Source organism: Vespula vulgaris, chromosome 11 (genome assembly GCF_905475345.1).
Source record: "Vespula vulgaris chromosome 11, iyVesVulg1.1, whole genome shotgun sequence".
In the NCBI taxonomy this organism is placed as follows: domain Eukaryota; kingdom Metazoa; phylum Arthropoda; class Insecta; order Hymenoptera; family Vespidae; genus Vespula; species Vespula vulgaris.
Window position 1 is genome coordinate 357,826 of NC_066596.1, and position 16,755 is coordinate 374,580.

A 16,755-nucleotide genomic window follows, 5' to 3' on the forward strand; every position below is an offset into this window, starting at 1 on the left:
AAATCTGGTTCATTAGGTTTGCAGAGTTGTCTTTTTTTTTCTTTTTTTTTCCCTTTTTTTTTTAAGTATATTTGAATGCAGTCGTCTCAAGGAGGAAATGAGATAACATCATTTTAAGAATGTCTTCCTGAAAAGATCTATTGTGAAGGGGAAACGTGTATATGTTCCATGGGAACTTACCCACGATTAACACTTGTATCGCATAATTGAAGAATACGATTGTCTTTATTATTCACAATATATAAATGTGGATTAATAGTAATTATATTCTTGAATATCATTGGACGGATACAAGTTTAGATTCTCTCATACTATTTTCTTTTTCTTTCTTCCTTTTTTTTTTTGTTTAGTTATAACTTACGAATCGATATTGTTAAATAAACACTTTTGAAAATCATTTCGTAATATTCTCATATGCATAACTTACGTATAATAATATTTATTAACTTATTTCTCGTTTTCTACGGTTTTATGTACTATTTAAATAATAAGAAAGATATCAGTTATATCGAAACCGAGTAATATATGCTTCAGCACAAAATTCTTCGATTATATATAATATAGAGCAAAGTAATATTTTACAAAATTATAAGAAAATCTTATTTGTAAATAAATCATATACAATGCTTTTAGTTAATTCTTTTGTATACACACGAACTTCTATTTCCTTTGTATTATCTGTGTAACAACTGTACCGCGAATTGGAAATCAAACGGTAAGTATGAAAACAATAAATCTGGCTTTTATATCTAATGTCACATGATTTGATTCATCTCTGATATAAGACCAATTAACTAAAAGTTATTCGCTGATATTTAAACAATATCTCTATGACCTTGAAAAAGTTAATACTGTAATTAAGTTACTACAAGTATAACAATTAATGATATTAATTTTAAAAGAATGTGATAAAATAAAAAGATATGTGGTACGCTCATAAGATATGAATGTGCTCTTTTCCTTATAAAAAAATATCATTTTAAGGGTATTATATAATATAAACAGTCATAAACAATATTTTGATATGGTCAAATTAAGTTTGCACTAAATTTACTTACATTTTGCTTTACATTTTAAATTTCTAATGAAAAATACCTATTCTTTTCATTTAATCTCTCTATTATTACTTCCTATTATTTATATTTAAAAAATAGAAAAATGTATGAATTATTTTTTAATCGCTTTGGAGGACACGTAGTCATAAATCTATTTTATTCGTATTGTACGTTGCTTATTCATATTCGTGAGCATTAATGAAATATATGAAGTTAACAGATCATCCATTTTATAACCAAGTGAAGTTTCACATAAAAGTTTAGAACCTCGTACCAAGTTTCCTATTGTCATATGAAAGTAGGTATTACCAGATGACCAATTTGAGATTCTAGTGAAAGGATGTGTTATTAATATATCCTACAAAAATTATGATGGTAATTAGAATCAAATATCACAAATTTATGTATATTATATTAGTTTTGTAATATGAAAAATCCATGTTAAATTACCTTTGTTTGAGGATGTATAACGCTTACTCCATGTTTATTAATTGCAATTAAAAGTAATTCTGGATAATTTGGTTCTGTACTTTGCTTAACTTCAAAGAATGCAGATCCAAATGTTGGCCACCGATAAACTATTTTTAAAAATGTTATCTTAGCATCCTCTGGGCTCATTCCTATATATAAAAATAATCATATTTTATAATAATAAAGATTTTCAGTGAAATTAGCAAATTATATACTGCTCAGCAAATTGTACATTATTTATTATTACAAAAGTCGTTATTATGACTTACCAGCATCTTGATTATATGCAGCTATTATAGATCTTTTCCAATCATTCGAATTTTGGATCTTTACTAAATCGCTTGGTATAAGTTCTCTCAACATTTGCCTGTTTAAAATAAGTAATAACATTTATATCTTACAATAATAATTATTGATTCGTACAAAACATATTTAATAACATGTACATATATAACAATTTGTAAAAAACTTACGGAATCGCTTGAAGTTCTTGCTTACTTTCCCCAAAACGCACTCTATATACTAATGCTGCTAATCTCGAAGCTTCTTCTTTAGTACACTTATGGTATCCTAAAAATTTTTAAATATGGAAGTTGTAGAAGTAGAACAATCTATAATATTTATAAAATTGCTAATTTTAAAATATACCTCTCAGTAACTTTGGAAGTTCTTGATGAAAGTGAAATATAAGATCCGCATTTCTGTCTTTTCCAGGAACTGTATTTGTCCATAGCTTTTTCATAAAAAATACTTGATACGTAAACTGAGGAGAAATACCTACAATATATATGTATATATATATATATACATATATATATATATATATGTATAACTATAAATTCAATTTAATAACTATTTTAATTAGAAACAATCTGCTGCTTACCATCCCGTGATGGTCTAGCTTTTTTAATCCAATCTGTTAGATGCCGCACAAAATCAAAAAAGAAATCACCTTCCGGTACTGAAATGACCTTATCTGCAATTTTTACAAATAAACTAAAACCTTCTGCCGAACGTAAATTAAGCCTTTGTGCAATATTTTGACAAAAATCCTTTGCTCTTGTAGATGAATCTACCTCAAACGCCTACACATAAAAGAAAATATTATTTTACAAATATTATAGTAACCATATACATATATTAATTAATAATATATTATTATATTATAATATATATATATATATATATTAAGTACACTTACTTCATCAGTATCGTCTGGAAAATAAACCTTATGAAATATTTGTGTCGTTTTATGTTGAATAGCTTCTACTTCTACTTGATGCGGAGCATATTTTCGTTGACCGTTACGTAAAGTCTTTTGAAGCCTTTGTAATGAATCTTGAGATATGGGATGCCGCCTCGTGCGTAAAAATAATGTTAATTCCTTTAATTAACAATACATATATATGAATGAAATGCAAACAATTTAAAAAAAATTTGAAGTCATATTAAAATCATACCTTAAGAAGACTTTGACTACAAGTAAAAAGTCCAGTAGCAAGCCACATCAACTCCCATCCTCGTTCTTCGCTCAATCTATTACAGTTGTCTGTTAATTGCTTCATTATTTGACAATAGATTTCGTCTCTTAAAATTTCATTCTTTAAAGGACCATCAAAAATAACATCGGTGTATTCGTTGCCAATTCGAGATCTTTTCGTTGGTAAATCACCCATATATTTCAAAACAGCATTGAAAGCAAAGCATGCTTCTTCCGCAAGTTCTTCCTTAGATATTAATTTTTTTAAAAGTGGTTGCTTTATTGGTTCTCTCGAATGATGCCATAATTCATCTGTATGACCTCTTCTCGCAGTCGTTAGAGTTAAAGCTTTTGACATTGTTCTCTTTGGTGGAGTTCTAAAACCAATGAATGATACATAGAATGATAATATTTTTATTTTTAATTTGATATTCATTTTTTGCAGTAAAATATATCTACCGGAAATGGTCAATGGCATATTCCATAAGAGTATGAGGTTTGTCTCGAGATTCAACTCCATTTATTTGTTGAGGATATAATCTACGGCCATTTTCAGTACTTTCCACGCTGAATAATGCCTGTACAAAATGAAATATTTTAATGCGTAAGGCATTGCATAGATATCTGTTATACATATGTATATACAGGCAAATTAATGATATTTACCAATATATCATTCGGTGGCTTTATAAGAGATGGTAGAACATAAACTGTCTCTACAGGAAAATCACCTTTCTCACCAGTCCTTTCACAAGTTCCAACACACCAAGCCGAGCTAAGAACACTTTCACCAGTATTGTCATCTTCCAAGATAATAAGATCTCCTTTTTGGAAATTTAAGAAAGACGATCCTTCGCCAGGTGCTTTGTAATCTTGTACTGCTATAACGTGTTTACTACGTTTTTTCAAACCTTCTAAAAAGTATACAACCAGATCACGAATATCTTCTGCGTTAGGGCTCTGGAATGTAAACTCTTCTCCTCGCACCGTCGACAAACTGAATGTCTGTGTAAACATCTTGTTCGTTCTAGAAAGCAAAAAGGTAAATAGTATCTGTTACTCTAATAAAATTATTAACAAAGTATCATACATACTTTTGACTAGACACGGTGGTAATTTCAGGGAAGGACAATTCCAGAAGCACTTGTTCCTGATCGTCAACGACATAAACTCCAGTCCAGTTGACAGCTATAATAACATCGTTCTTAGGCAAATTTGGACCAGAATTTCTATAAGCTTCATAGAAGCGAGAAAAAAGTAAAGGCCATTTAAACTTTGCATAGCCTACTATATCCTCTTTAACACGTAAAACAGGTACCTTTTCTTTTAAATAGTAACTCTGAAAATATTAAAAGAATTATAATTCTTAACTGACGTGATAATTTTAATTTAATAATTATATTTTACCTTTTTATATGCTTGCAGAACAAGATGTCCCCACCTATCAATGGCCTTATCAACACCAGCTAAACAATAATCTGGTATGTAATTAGGTAGTAAAGTGTATAATCTGTCTATATTCATGTCCGTATGATACTCTATATAGTATTGTTGAGCCGCAATCATTGCCAAATCTTCTTCCTTGTCGCAGCGATATTCTCCGAATTTCACACCTCTGACCACTTGCTGATATATCAGATTCGTCGCTACTTGATCTTCCGTTGGTTCATGCCATGGGGCAAAGATTTCTTTCCGGAAAAACAATCTCCATGGTGCATTTCGTTCCTGTGCGCCCTGTTCCTTAGCGTACTGCTCGCATTGAGAAATAGCATCCATGACATGATCACCGCCACTCCCCAATGATGAAACTTTATCGAATAATGCGATATAAAGAGAGAATCCAAATTGATCCCTTAATGAAATTTTATCGGATAATTGATTGCACAATTCCCTAGCAGTGGTTGCTGAGTCGGCAAGAAGAGTTTTGGTATTTCCATCCATGAATGTAATAGGAAGCATAATTGGTTTTTTGGATTTTGTTGCCTGAAGTTCCAACCAGCTTGGAGGCTGATTCCTAGTACCATTATTGAACGTTCTTTTAAGGCGATCTTCACAGTACGGAGCATAGCCTGGTGGCCCTTCTCTTATAAATGCACGAAGATAGTTTACAAATTTTTCAGATGGAGCAAAACAACCAACACAGAGGGACAATAAAATCCAGCCACGAGCATGCGACGATTTTGAAGGATTATTGGTTAATTGTTTGCAAATCTGGCAATAAATTTCATCTCTTAATTCTGCTCTGAGTATTCCATGGCCAATGATAAAATGTAGTTTCTCTAGATTTGAAGTCGGTCTTGCTTCCAACCAAGATTGATAGCTGTCTGCTGTATATTCATCTTCTTGCAGTCTCCTTCTAACATCCTCTCCTAATTTATTCTTCCTTTTTAAGGTCAACGATACTAATTTATGCCTGATAGATCGTGGTTTCTGCTTTAAAAAGGATTCCTATCAAAGAATATAATATTCTTTAGTTATCGAATAAAACAGACATCTAAAATAAAACGAATAATCAATACATACTGGATCCATGCCCATCATTTGTGCTTCCTGGAATTCTTTACTTCTAATGAAATTACGTCCAAGTGTAGCAGTTACTTTGGACATAACAGATGTCGTATCTCTATCCATTGTATGAAAACGTGGTTCGGGAAGATCACCAGTGAAACGAAGTATGGTAATCCATAAAGCTTGAGCAGCCTACAAAAAGATAGCGTTATATCTGAGATGAGGTATATGGTAAAATCAGTAGAAATTTTAATTTATCATGAATCAAATATTCTCAAAATAATTTTTTAAACACCAGTACTGACCAATTGGTCTCCTTGTGTATGCAGAGACAATAACGGATGTTTCAATGGTTTCCTAGAGTACTGATGTGTAATATTACCCTGGAAGTACGTAGCTGCAAACTTTTGGAACTTAAATTCGGATAAGTCTTCCTCATCTTCCGAAGCAGTTTGAACTGGACTAATAATTTCTTGCTGATCAGCTTTAGGAGCTGGAAGATCCTGAAAATCCAAACAACACATACATTTTTATGTACTATGTACATAGCAGAATTTAAAAATGATAAAGTTTTAAATGAATAACCAACATTAAAAACAGACGTTTCCCTGGCTGGCGTTGGTGCTTCGCTACTCGAATCAGGTAAGAAATCAAACATCGCTTCGACTAATTTGCTATCATCAACTGGTTCATCCTGTTTCTTAGCTGCATCATTAATCAAATTTTTCTTAATTTCCATCCTACGCCTATCTTCAAGTTCCATTTCTATCTCTTTTCGTTCCAATTCTTGCATTCGTTCCTGTAAAATCATTTGCACATTAAAAAACTGTGCAACTAATATTCTGATTAAACTTGTGCTTGAATGCGCACCCTATAATTTTGTTCAGCAATTTCTTTAGCTCTTTTATTTCCTTGATCTTTTAATTCACGTTCCTCCTTCTTCCGTAGCCTTAACGCTTCAATGTGCAATCTGTATTCATATTTAATTTTCTTATATCTTCTCTCTGCTATTAATCTTCTCACATGAGCTTGAATTTTAACAATGGCCCATAATTTTTTGCGATACATTTTGCGTACCAAATGACCCCTAGCTCGTGCCTGAAGAGCTACTATATGTCCTCGCAAGTGTCTGAACCTATGAGACAGCACTCGTGATCTTATGAGAGCTTGTAATCTCATGTAGCCACTCTTCATACGCTTGTAACGCTGCCGTTGAGCGTAGCCTCTCCAATACTTTTGTATTATCATTGCAGCTGCTCGCATACGCATAAATCTTCTTCTGTAAACCCATCCACGTATATTGCGTTGTAAAATCAAAATTTTTCGCGTCAAAACACGATCGCGTTCTTGCTCTAAAAATAAATCGTGTGCATCCTTCAAGAATACTTTAGTGTGTCCTAATTGATAATCCGATCTTCCTAGAACTACATGGCAAATTTTTGAAGTAGCAGCTCGACAATCGACCTACCATAAGAACGTTTAATCAATAAAATATATTAATTTGGAAAAGCATATTGTAAATGAAATTCATTGTTAACGAAAATATTTTTGGTAATGTACTTTGTGCGCAGGAGGTACACCGGGTATGAGGAATCTATATCTCTCAACGAACTCATGGAAGGAATGCCTAATTGGATACCCAGCTCTGCGTATTCTAATTGTTTCCATCATTCCAGAGTATCTTAATTGTCGACAACATAATCCTCTATCAAACATCTAAAATAACGTCAAATGATAAAAATAGCTTTTCAACTTCACGGTACATTAATATTCTATATTACTTTTGTAATATTTATATTTTGTATTGTATTATATCGAGATTTACCATAGGTTTTTTATATTCGTTAGGTTTAATACATCTTATGAAGAAAGGCTGACAGCTGCATAACGTCTTCATAAGTGAATCTAACGATTTTTTGAATTGAGTTGACAAAGTCGGCGCTCTTTTTCTGGTTTCAGAACCCATGCCAATATCCTCAATGAAACACGTTTGCAAAAACTTATTTGAGGATATATGAATGAGTTGTAATAAATCAGCGCTAAACGTATCTCTATTCTTTTCGAGAAAACTTCTAGTGTCATAAAAAACGACACCAGCGAAATGATTCAATCCAAACGAGGTATTGATATCCGATTTTGGTTTCAAGTAATTTCTGTGCGTTCCATGAGTTTTATGAATCTTTGCTAACATCGTTTGGTCTGTACCCTGAAAACGTGTATAACATTTGTTATAACGTTAAATTACAAACATGTAACGATATACAAAAAAGTACATACTTTTGGAAACTTCGACTCTTCATCAATAAGCGCCATAATATTTAGTTGCTTAATAGCTATTAAATCTAGAGCATCTTGATTATCGACGAATTCTATATGTTGCCAATTAATACCTTCGTGATTATATTCTTCCTGTTCCAACTTAAAGATATGTTGTACGAAGAATTGTTGTAGATTTTCATTCGCATAATTAATGCAAAATTGCTCAAAGCTATTGTGATTAAAATTTTCAAAACCAAATATATCAAGCACACCGATGGCACTACGTGAAGTATTTTTCGGTCTGTAGATAGCTTCGTTAATTTTTTTAACGATATGTATAAACAATCGACCATATATTCCTTTAACGAAAGCATCTCTTATATCAACTGATTGTTCCCTTGATAACGTAGAAACCTATTTACAAGTTACATAGAATTAACGATATAAAAATATTAGTTAATATTCGTAATGAAAATTTCATGGCTACCGCAATACTTACTACTGTCTCACCGTGAGCAAATATAGTTTTTCGTGTAAGAGCATCTATCAAAGATTGTACTGGAACACCCAGCAAATGCGCTACTCTTTGGACGTTTGTCTGTTCTGGTATTTCCGTTGCGTCCAAATTATCTACAAATTAACGACAAATAAAGAAATAAAACCATCCTAGCAAAACTACGAGAAAAAAATAATACTTCGGGATTTTGTTAAATACTAAATTCATACCTACGACGGTAGCTCTGTATTTTATGTTTCCCATATGTAACAAAGCTGCAAGGAGCTTTAAAACCTCCCATATCTCTGAATCAGTAAACAACAATACTTTCATGGCTGATCTTATATCAGCAAATTCAGCAGCATCGTCTCTGCCCTCGCACGTTATACTGCCTCCCTAAATATTCAAAACAGAATATTATTTGATTAAGTTACATTTATAATTGTATGATTTTTTTTCGTGAAGTTACACTTAAAAGCACATTATCAACAAAGACAGAGAGAACATTTTCCTACTTACTCCCGTTAAATACCTGTATGATGAGGCATCCTCAAGTTCTAACTTCTGCTTTTCTTCCTTCGATAATCCAGCCAGCATACAATAAAAAACATGATAATTCCTTTCGTCTAAGCTTTGGGACACGATGCGAGATTTTTCCAAAAGATATTGTTCTATCTTAGCGCCTTCTATTACACCATGCTCGTTAAAATGAATGTCTATGTATTTGCCAAAACGGGAGGAGTTATCGTTTCTTACAGTTTTGGCATTACCGAAGGCTAAAATGAAAATAAAATATTGATGAAATATATATATTTAATCTACTATTTATTTAATTTACCTCTGTACATTTGATAATACCTTCTAGTATCGGGTTTGCTTCTAAAATTTGTTGCTCTATCCAAGAGTGTTTACCACTGATCGCCGCTAAATATTGTAAAATTAATTTCGTACTCTCGGTCTTGCCCGCCCCGCTTTCGCCACTATACCAACATCGTAATTTTCAGTCAATCCTTATTTTCAACATTAATTATTTACTTTCCATTTATGGCATCAATATACAACAAAAAGTGAATAATAAGTAAACGAATAAGTAAACGTAAAGACCTATACCTAATTACTATGCATTGATCTTGACCGTATCTGTTCATGTGTGCATAACTGTTATCGCCAATAGCAAATATGTGAGGTGGGAGTTCTCCAATTTTACGATCCTTGTAAAGCTTTATTTGTTCCGCGGTGTAAATAGGCAGTATCTGGTATGGATTAACGGCGACCAATATGGAGCCTGTGTAAGTCTGTAACAGGTTTTTATTAATTTCTTTTTTCTTTTTCTCTTCGTTGAATACATCAAAAACCGTAATCAAAAATTGATTAAACGATCATCCCGCACGATATATTGAGGTAGTATGAAGAAAGGTATAAAATATCAATTACTAACGTAAATGAGATTCTCATTATAGCGTATCAGTAAATTTCTCAAAATGCCGGCTTCATGGAGGTCTCCTAAACTGATCATATCTTCGACACCTTGCACAGATGTAGCGTGCATGGCCTTTATTCGTCTTTCCGGAGTCAGCCATTGTTCCTGTCAAAAATAAATATTCCTATTATACCGTGAAACCTAAACGATTTTTAATGCAAATCGAATCGAACCCTTATCTCACCTTGTTATCGTCGTCCTTAACCTGGATTCGTCTACCTTCAGCCGAAATTACACGTGCTCCGATCGCAACGTCAAATTCTCTTCCCGATATTGGTTCGATCCATATATAATCCCCCTAAAAATAAAATATAATTGTTGAAATGTAACATGAGCGTATAATATACAATATAAAAGAAATAAATATCCGTCTATTAATTTAAAAATGTATACGTGTACATGCCCATGTTCATCTTTCTATCATATAGCATAAATATAAATCTACGATAGCTAGAATTAATCTTCTTATTCGTAAAGATATTGCTACGTGGGGAATGATAATGACAAGTGTGCTTGTAAGAGGGAAACTAATTACGTTGCGTTGAACGCGGCAACCAACTATGTCTGCTTCTAATTCGAACAATTATGAATTGTGGATTATCATTGTTGTTGCCTTCCTACTAAAAGAAAGTGGATTGTTTTGTGCAAGGTTATCCGATAAAGTGTTTATCGCTAGTCGTCGATCTTACGCTATGAATCACAAAAGGTTCGATTCGTTTTTAATATCTTTTCCTCTTATCAAGACATTCCATTGCAATTCGAAACTAATTATTATCCCGAAAGTACACTGGTGGTAAAAGCAAAAGAAAAACACGAAACATCGATAGTGAATTTTATCTGATATGTAAATGCTCTAATTTGATTTTAATTAGCTGCTCTATTTTACATAATTTAGGAGCAGTTCAAAGTTTTTGCACGAACAAAGATATAAAACTGATCGATAATAATCGCACCAATGGATTTTATCGCTTAATTAGTAATAAGATACATAGGATGACCATTCTAAATAAAGTCTTAATATGGTAACGCCATAGAATCCTGTAGATCTATGACCGATTATACCAAACGATAGTCTACGCTTTCCGGTTGTTCACCTCATCGGAAGAGCTCTTCCGCTCATCGATTTGAAATAAAAGCCCATTCGATTGGTCCCTTCATCTATTTTATTTTCTTTGTTATCTATAATGACTCGATCTACTCGTTAAACGTGAGAACCTAACGAGAATTTAAAATTGTATTTTCATTGTTGCTTTTTCTTTATAAATATTAACGAACGTTCGTTAATATTTATAAAGAAGTCACTTTGCGAACGTTTGTGAACAAGCTACGAACAGGCCATTTTTCTTTCCGAAAAAGAAAGAAAAATTTCTTACATTTCGACGATATTTGTTTACTTTCGAAATAGAAAACTTCTTTATTTTAGTAAAACAATAACAAAGATAACGAGGAAATTATTTATAAGTTAACTGTCAGAGTCAGTACGATAGGACACTTTTCTCTTCAAAATCTCCAATGATCGAAAAAGAGAATTGTCTTAGTTTTTGATTATTGCTTTTTACACGTCTTCAGTGATTTATTTAAAATAAATAGAGAAAAAGCGTAAGGTATAAATTCGAAGGTACGAATCAAACGCACGTCCGGCGGACGATTCTCGTACCGTTATACGACAGCTAGATCGTTCGTGCGAAATACCAAGGTGTTGTACAGGGCATTCGCGCGGTAGTAAAGGACCGTTAACTATGCCTAATTAACCGATCGCGCGGCTCAACGTTTTTTATTTTCCAGAAAGAAGAATTCGAAACGGCTACGTACATAGAAATTTTGTTGTTTCTATGCTTTAATGCTTCTATCGAAAAGTTAATTCTATATTAGCGACAAAAAAAGATTTTTTAAACACTACTTTAACGTATCGAATAATCGTCGAATGAATAGATTCGAATTCTGTGGTGCTTCAACTATTCGTTTTTCCCCCTTAAACATCGGAATCATTCATTACAAAAAACTTATTATAAATATGTAGAGAAAATCGATTTGCTACATCTTTTTTTTCTTTCTTCTGTTCTATTTATCGAGAAATCGACATCACACATTATATATAATAAGGTATATTATAAATTTATGTGTACACGTTTATCTAACAGATAATTAGCATATACGTTCGTAGAGATAAAAAAAGGATTAAAAATAAAAAAGGATGTGATGAATGTAACCTTTCACTCAATCGCAAGGACCTTCTTTTTGCATTCCATAGAAATTCTACTCCGATGTAATCGCGAACGAAGACGACGTACACGGTTGCTAATAAAACAAATCAATCGAGACGAGTTACACTGTAACACGATGATATTAATATTATTGATCGATGAAACGAAAAATAACTTTTTATTTAAGATAAATCAAAGATGAACACGTATGTATGTATACGTATCAATTAATCGCCAAAGATGACATAAGAGAATCGACTTTTGAATTGGAAAAAAAAATAGAGAAATAGAAAAAGAAACATTCACGCGAATATCATAAAATCTTAAGACGTTCTCACTCGTGACAGAGCCCTACTGACCGTCTTGAAGGAGAAAGACGATGAAAGCGGTAAAAAGTAACGCATCAGCGAGAGATCACTTCGAACGCTCTCGCTACGAATCACGAGTCAGAATCGATAGAATTGATCGAACAGAACTACACGTGTAATAAATATTATTCTCACGTGTAATAGATTATAACGGATGTCGAAACAAAATCCTTCGTATCCCTTATGAACTCGATCCTTTATAATAACGATCTTGTTTCGATGATTTACAATTATAAATAGTTAAATTAATTAAGATAAAAGAAAAAGAAAAAAAGAACGTCTTACCCGCGTGACGATGACCATCTCTTAAGTCGTGGTTGTCGGCACTCCACCTAAAGCAAGAAAATATGTTTTCATCGTCTCTTCGTTTTTTTTTTTTTTTTAATACTCGTATATGCAACAACAGCAACAACGCGCAAACCACGGACTAAGAGCATCGGAAGCATAAATACAGGTTATGTAGTAAACTACAACGACCGACTGCATTTTATTTCAAGGATGATACTAAGGATACTTCGCTACGCTCACAATCGTCCTTCTTTTCTCTGTAAGAACTTTTCTATACGTCGCATCTATTCCTTTTCGCAATCACCGAGGATAAAATCGACGTACGCGGATTTTAGAACATCGAGTAACATCAATTGTTTAAAAAAATAAATGCCTGTCCATTGGTAAAATCACGTGGAACAAGCAAATATCGAATGTTTTAATCAATTGATAATCGACCAAACGTGTGAAACATATAATCAATTATTAAGAAGTTTTTATTAATTGTTAGTTTGAACGATATACGTAAAGCACGGTTAAAGTTGAGAAAAATCATTCTTGCATACGTCGACGATGTCTGCTCGATCACCGTTACAGTGGAAGCAGCATAAACCTGTTTGTAAAAGTGGGTTAGGTAGTTCATGCTGCCAAGCCATACGGATCCGACAGGATCCACTAAGAATCCTCTCGATCCGATCGATCTTTTTCTCATCGATGGATGTCATCGATTTTCCCGAGAATTGTCACAAATTTCACGATTCTAAAGCACGGAATAAGCGAGACGACGCTCATCGAACCGTGGAAATGTAATCCCAATGGAATTGTATTCATCGAATGAGAAGAAATATCACGCTCCATTCATTTCTGAAATATCGTTGTACGACCACGAGATATCAAATTTAGGTTCAAATGTTTCCATAACAATGAATGGATTCGTATTAAAGGCTAAAACGGGACAATGTCGATCCTAGAAGCTTTATTTGTATCGTACGAGTACTAACAATCTTATTTATATAGATAAACAAATTAGACATTATTTAAGTGATTATTTTTTTTGTGGACTTTGCACGAACTGATTATTTAATATTTTCATTCAAAATTACATACATAGACCACATCATAGATAATAGAGATGATAATAGAGATCGAACGTGTTTTGTTACGCATCGTTGATGATTTCGAACGAGGTAACTTGATTATTTCTAGAATCTTCGAATCGATTCAATGTCAAATGCGTTTCTTAATTCAATTTCTCGATTTATCAAAAGTGGGTTATCCGGCATCTGTGTTTACACGCCGAGTTCAAATATCCCCGTGACACATTCAAAGTATGTCCCGTTGTTACGTTCATATTTCGCGCTTTTCCGTAAACTTTTACTGCCGCCGGCTGCTATGCTTTCTCTTAAACTGTGTCCCTTCGAATGAATTTCATGATATGTAAACAAAAAAACAACGAATATGCAAAAAGATAAATTAACGTATTTCGTATATAAATCTTACAAAACGTACGTTATACGAATTTACTTCTACGCTCAATATCTGACACGCACATATTTATCGCAGGGCGTTTATATTCTTAGTTTCCGTAACTGATACATATACCCATGTACACGATAATACACACACGTAGGTTATTATAATAATATATTATATATTATTAGCGCAGAAAGCTACAGAGTTTCACTATGAACTTGAAGTAAGGAACGTATAGAAGAGTCGCAGTCATTGACTTTGAAAATATCTAGTGAGCGGTCAGTGGCGCAGTACCGTGTGCAGGAGACTTTAACGGGCGATCAAACAACGACGCGTGACCGGGAAGACACGTTCCAACGAAATTTTGTCTCTTTCGTATGACCTCGATCGTGTGTGTACCTTCATTGCAATAAAACATACTCATTTTCATTTTACATTCTGTTGAGCGTAGTTAACCTCGTATTCACAAATTATTTCTCTTTCGTACATACGTGTCATCGGAAATGGCCGCCATTGCAATCTTCAACACAACGACAGGTCGAAAAAAGTTACTTAAAACCGGACGAAAATAAAATTTATGTTAATTCTTTACACGTCACGATTCAAGATGACACAACGTACGTATAGTACATACGTCATATATCCGCACCTCTTTATGAACAGATTCCCTACTTTCCTCTTCTTCCGTTTATACTTAAGTAAAATAAAGATTTCGCGCTTTCCACGTAAATAGGAACTATCGTTCGATCGATCAGAAAGAGAGGATCGTATATCATCGATTAATCGGTGAGTGACGTCATGTAAAGGGTAAAAAATAAAATCACGAGGAACGTACGCACATTTGAACGAATGTTGAGTTTCGAACGCCTTTATCTCTACAATTAAACTTATCTGCCTTTTTCTCTGTCTGTCTGTCTGTCTCTCTCTCTCTCTCTCTCTCTCTCTCTCTCTCTCTCTCTTGACGTATTTTCATACACACACGTACGTGCATATGCACAGGAACTCTCAGTAATCAATCGTCGAATAGATTTTAATAAAAACACCGATTATTACATTCGATCGTCTTGAAAAAACATACAAGAAATTAAATCTTTGGTAAGTGTTCCTATTCGAAAGAAAGAAATGTTCGGTTCCTTATTAATAAAATTTTTATTCATAAAGAATCTTAACCTGTAAAAGTTGAGTAATGATAAAGATTACTGATCAATTTTTAAAGAATTTGTTTCGCTTGTAGCGCGATATGTATACATGCAGGAAAGAATGATAGAATTATAACGTGACATATCTTTCTCACAAAAAATCAACAGAAATTAACTTGCATTTATAATCAGGTTTTGTTCGTCATAGGTCGTAAAAACATGCAGAAAAAAAAACAGACAAGCTGGAAAAGGAAGAGAGAAAGAGTCATCGTACCGCCATAGATCTTCGTTCGATTCCTTTCGCAAGGACGGGATAGGTTAGCACGAAAGATCTAAGAGACATGCGTGCCGACGACTGCTCGTGTAAATTTCATATTTAAATTTATACGAACAATGTGTAACTACTCGGAGGCCTAAATCGTTGCATTTAAAACGTTCGAATTCTTTCGTTCCGCATCATGAACGTGGCTATTTTTTTTCTCGTACATACGTGGCGGTGAAGTGTACGAAGAAGTGAGAGCGAAGAATGAGAGAGAGAAATAGATAGATAGACAGATAGAGAGAGAGAGAGAGAGGGAGGGAGAGAGAGAATCATCGAAGCTAGGTATCGCGTATTATATTCGACGTAAGTTAATTACCTTGCGCGAGTAACGATAAGCACGACGAAAGCGGGCCTCTGCTAGAAGTCGTCGGTGCGCTCCATTAAACTACACTGCACTGCACTTTACATGGGCCGGCGCGAAGCTCGCTTTTCATATCCAAAAGAAACTCGATCGGTAGAACACCGGTATGAACGTGCGCGCGAGAACAGCTCGCTTTTCTTTTTTTTTATGCGACAGGTTAATGTGCGTTGAGAAGAAAAAGAACTGTGAAGAATGGATGACGCGCGCGCGAGAAGAAGTGAAGGAGAGAGAGAGAAAACCGTGGAAAAGTATTAACGATGTACGAAAAAGAAGTAATGATCACAAATGTCCGAAAAACATACGTTTTACAAATGTAAAATTGACGACGACGATGAGAACTACGGAGACAGCCGTGGCTCGTTCCGGAGGATGGGCCACGGTGCTTCTGACCGGCACGTTAAACAACGCGACCACTCTCGGCTACCTTCGGCATGGTTCGGGCGTAGCCAGGTGGAAGTCGGATTATGGAGGAGGTGGAAAGTAGCAGCGGTATGAATCGTATGTCGGTGTACGATCGTACGGTATGCACTATAAAGGATCGAATTATTCACAACTTTGTCGCCTTCTACCCCATTTTATTTGTTTAGATTTTATTTTGGATCTTTTTAGCGCGCTTTTGGAACAACACATTTGTCTGTCAGTACACATCGTTTTTCTATACGAAATACAGAAAATTATTTTTATTAGGTTTTCACTTTACTTTAAGGAATTTAGATGATTCTATTGATGGTAATTAGAAATACGGGCTTTCAAATGTTTATCGTTTGCCATTGAAATTTTACAAAGATCTTACAATGTTTCTAGGCGTCGTCTTTGTTTTATATTTCAAAACTAAACGATAAAGAAGGTTTGAATCGTATGCCAATGAAAAT

At 33.8% G+C, this 16,755-nt stretch overlaps 1 protein-coding gene and 1 long non-coding RNA gene across 6 annotated transcripts; one reads left to right on the forward strand and one right to left on the reverse strand.

Annotated features, from left to right (window-relative positions):
• Nucleotides 1-205: 205 nt before the first annotated feature.
• On the reverse strand, nucleotides 206-16,618 carry LOC127067636 (myosin-VIIa). 5 transcript variants are annotated; one of them, XM_051002819.1, is made up of 28 exons: nucleotides 15,839-16,618; nucleotides 12,607-12,653; nucleotides 9,934-10,047; nucleotides 9,708-9,854; nucleotides 9,380-9,564; nucleotides 9,128-9,249; nucleotides 8,789-9,045; nucleotides 8,500-8,665; nucleotides 8,273-8,403; nucleotides 7,792-8,187; nucleotides 7,340-7,720; nucleotides 7,075-7,230; nucleotides 6,385-6,978; nucleotides 6,104-6,313; nucleotides 5,820-6,017; nucleotides 5,530-5,706; nucleotides 4,414-5,454; nucleotides 4,101-4,345; nucleotides 3,673-4,033; nucleotides 3,466-3,584; nucleotides 2,987-3,383; nucleotides 2,728-2,910; nucleotides 2,410-2,611; nucleotides 2,175-2,303; nucleotides 2,000-2,096; nucleotides 1,796-1,893; nucleotides 1,506-1,675; nucleotides 206-1,413 (listed from the first exon to the last, which is right to left on the reverse strand). In XM_051002819.1, the coding sequence occupies exons 2-28, from the start codon at nucleotides 12,622-12,624 to the stop codon at nucleotides 1,207-1,209; spliced, it is 6,501 nt and encodes a 2,166-aa protein (XP_050858776.1). In that variant the 5' UTR covers nucleotides 12,625-12,653; nucleotides 15,839-16,618; the 3' UTR covers nucleotides 206-1,206. The 5 variants fall into 5 exon arrangements, 3 of the variants coding, with proteins under 3 accessions (XP_050858776.1, XP_050858778.1, XP_050858777.1); XM_051002821.1 differs by lacking the exon at nucleotides 15,839-16,618 and adding an exon at nucleotides 14,711-14,809; XM_051002820.1 differs by lacking the exon at nucleotides 15,839-16,618 and adding an exon at nucleotides 14,553-14,691.
• On the forward strand, nucleotides 15,012-16,738 carry LOC127067649 (uncharacterized). Its single transcript, XR_007782695.1, has 2 exons — nucleotides 15,012-15,156; nucleotides 15,409-16,738. It is a non-coding gene; the product is annotated as an uncharacterized LOC127067649 (long non-coding RNA).
• Nucleotides 16,739-16,755: the final 17 nt, after the last annotated feature.

Bases quoted from the DNA above. Each gene is read 5' to 3' on its own strand.
- LOC127067636 (XM_051002819.1), bottom strand. The intron at 9,855-9,933 runs GTGAGATAAGGG...TATTTTTGACAG, and splicing joins TTAAGGACGACGATAACAAG to GAACAATGGCTGACTCCGGA. The intron at 7,231-7,339 runs GTAAATCTCGAT...ACGTTATTTTAG, and splicing joins ACGAATATAAAAAACCTATG to ATGTTTGATAGAGGATTATG.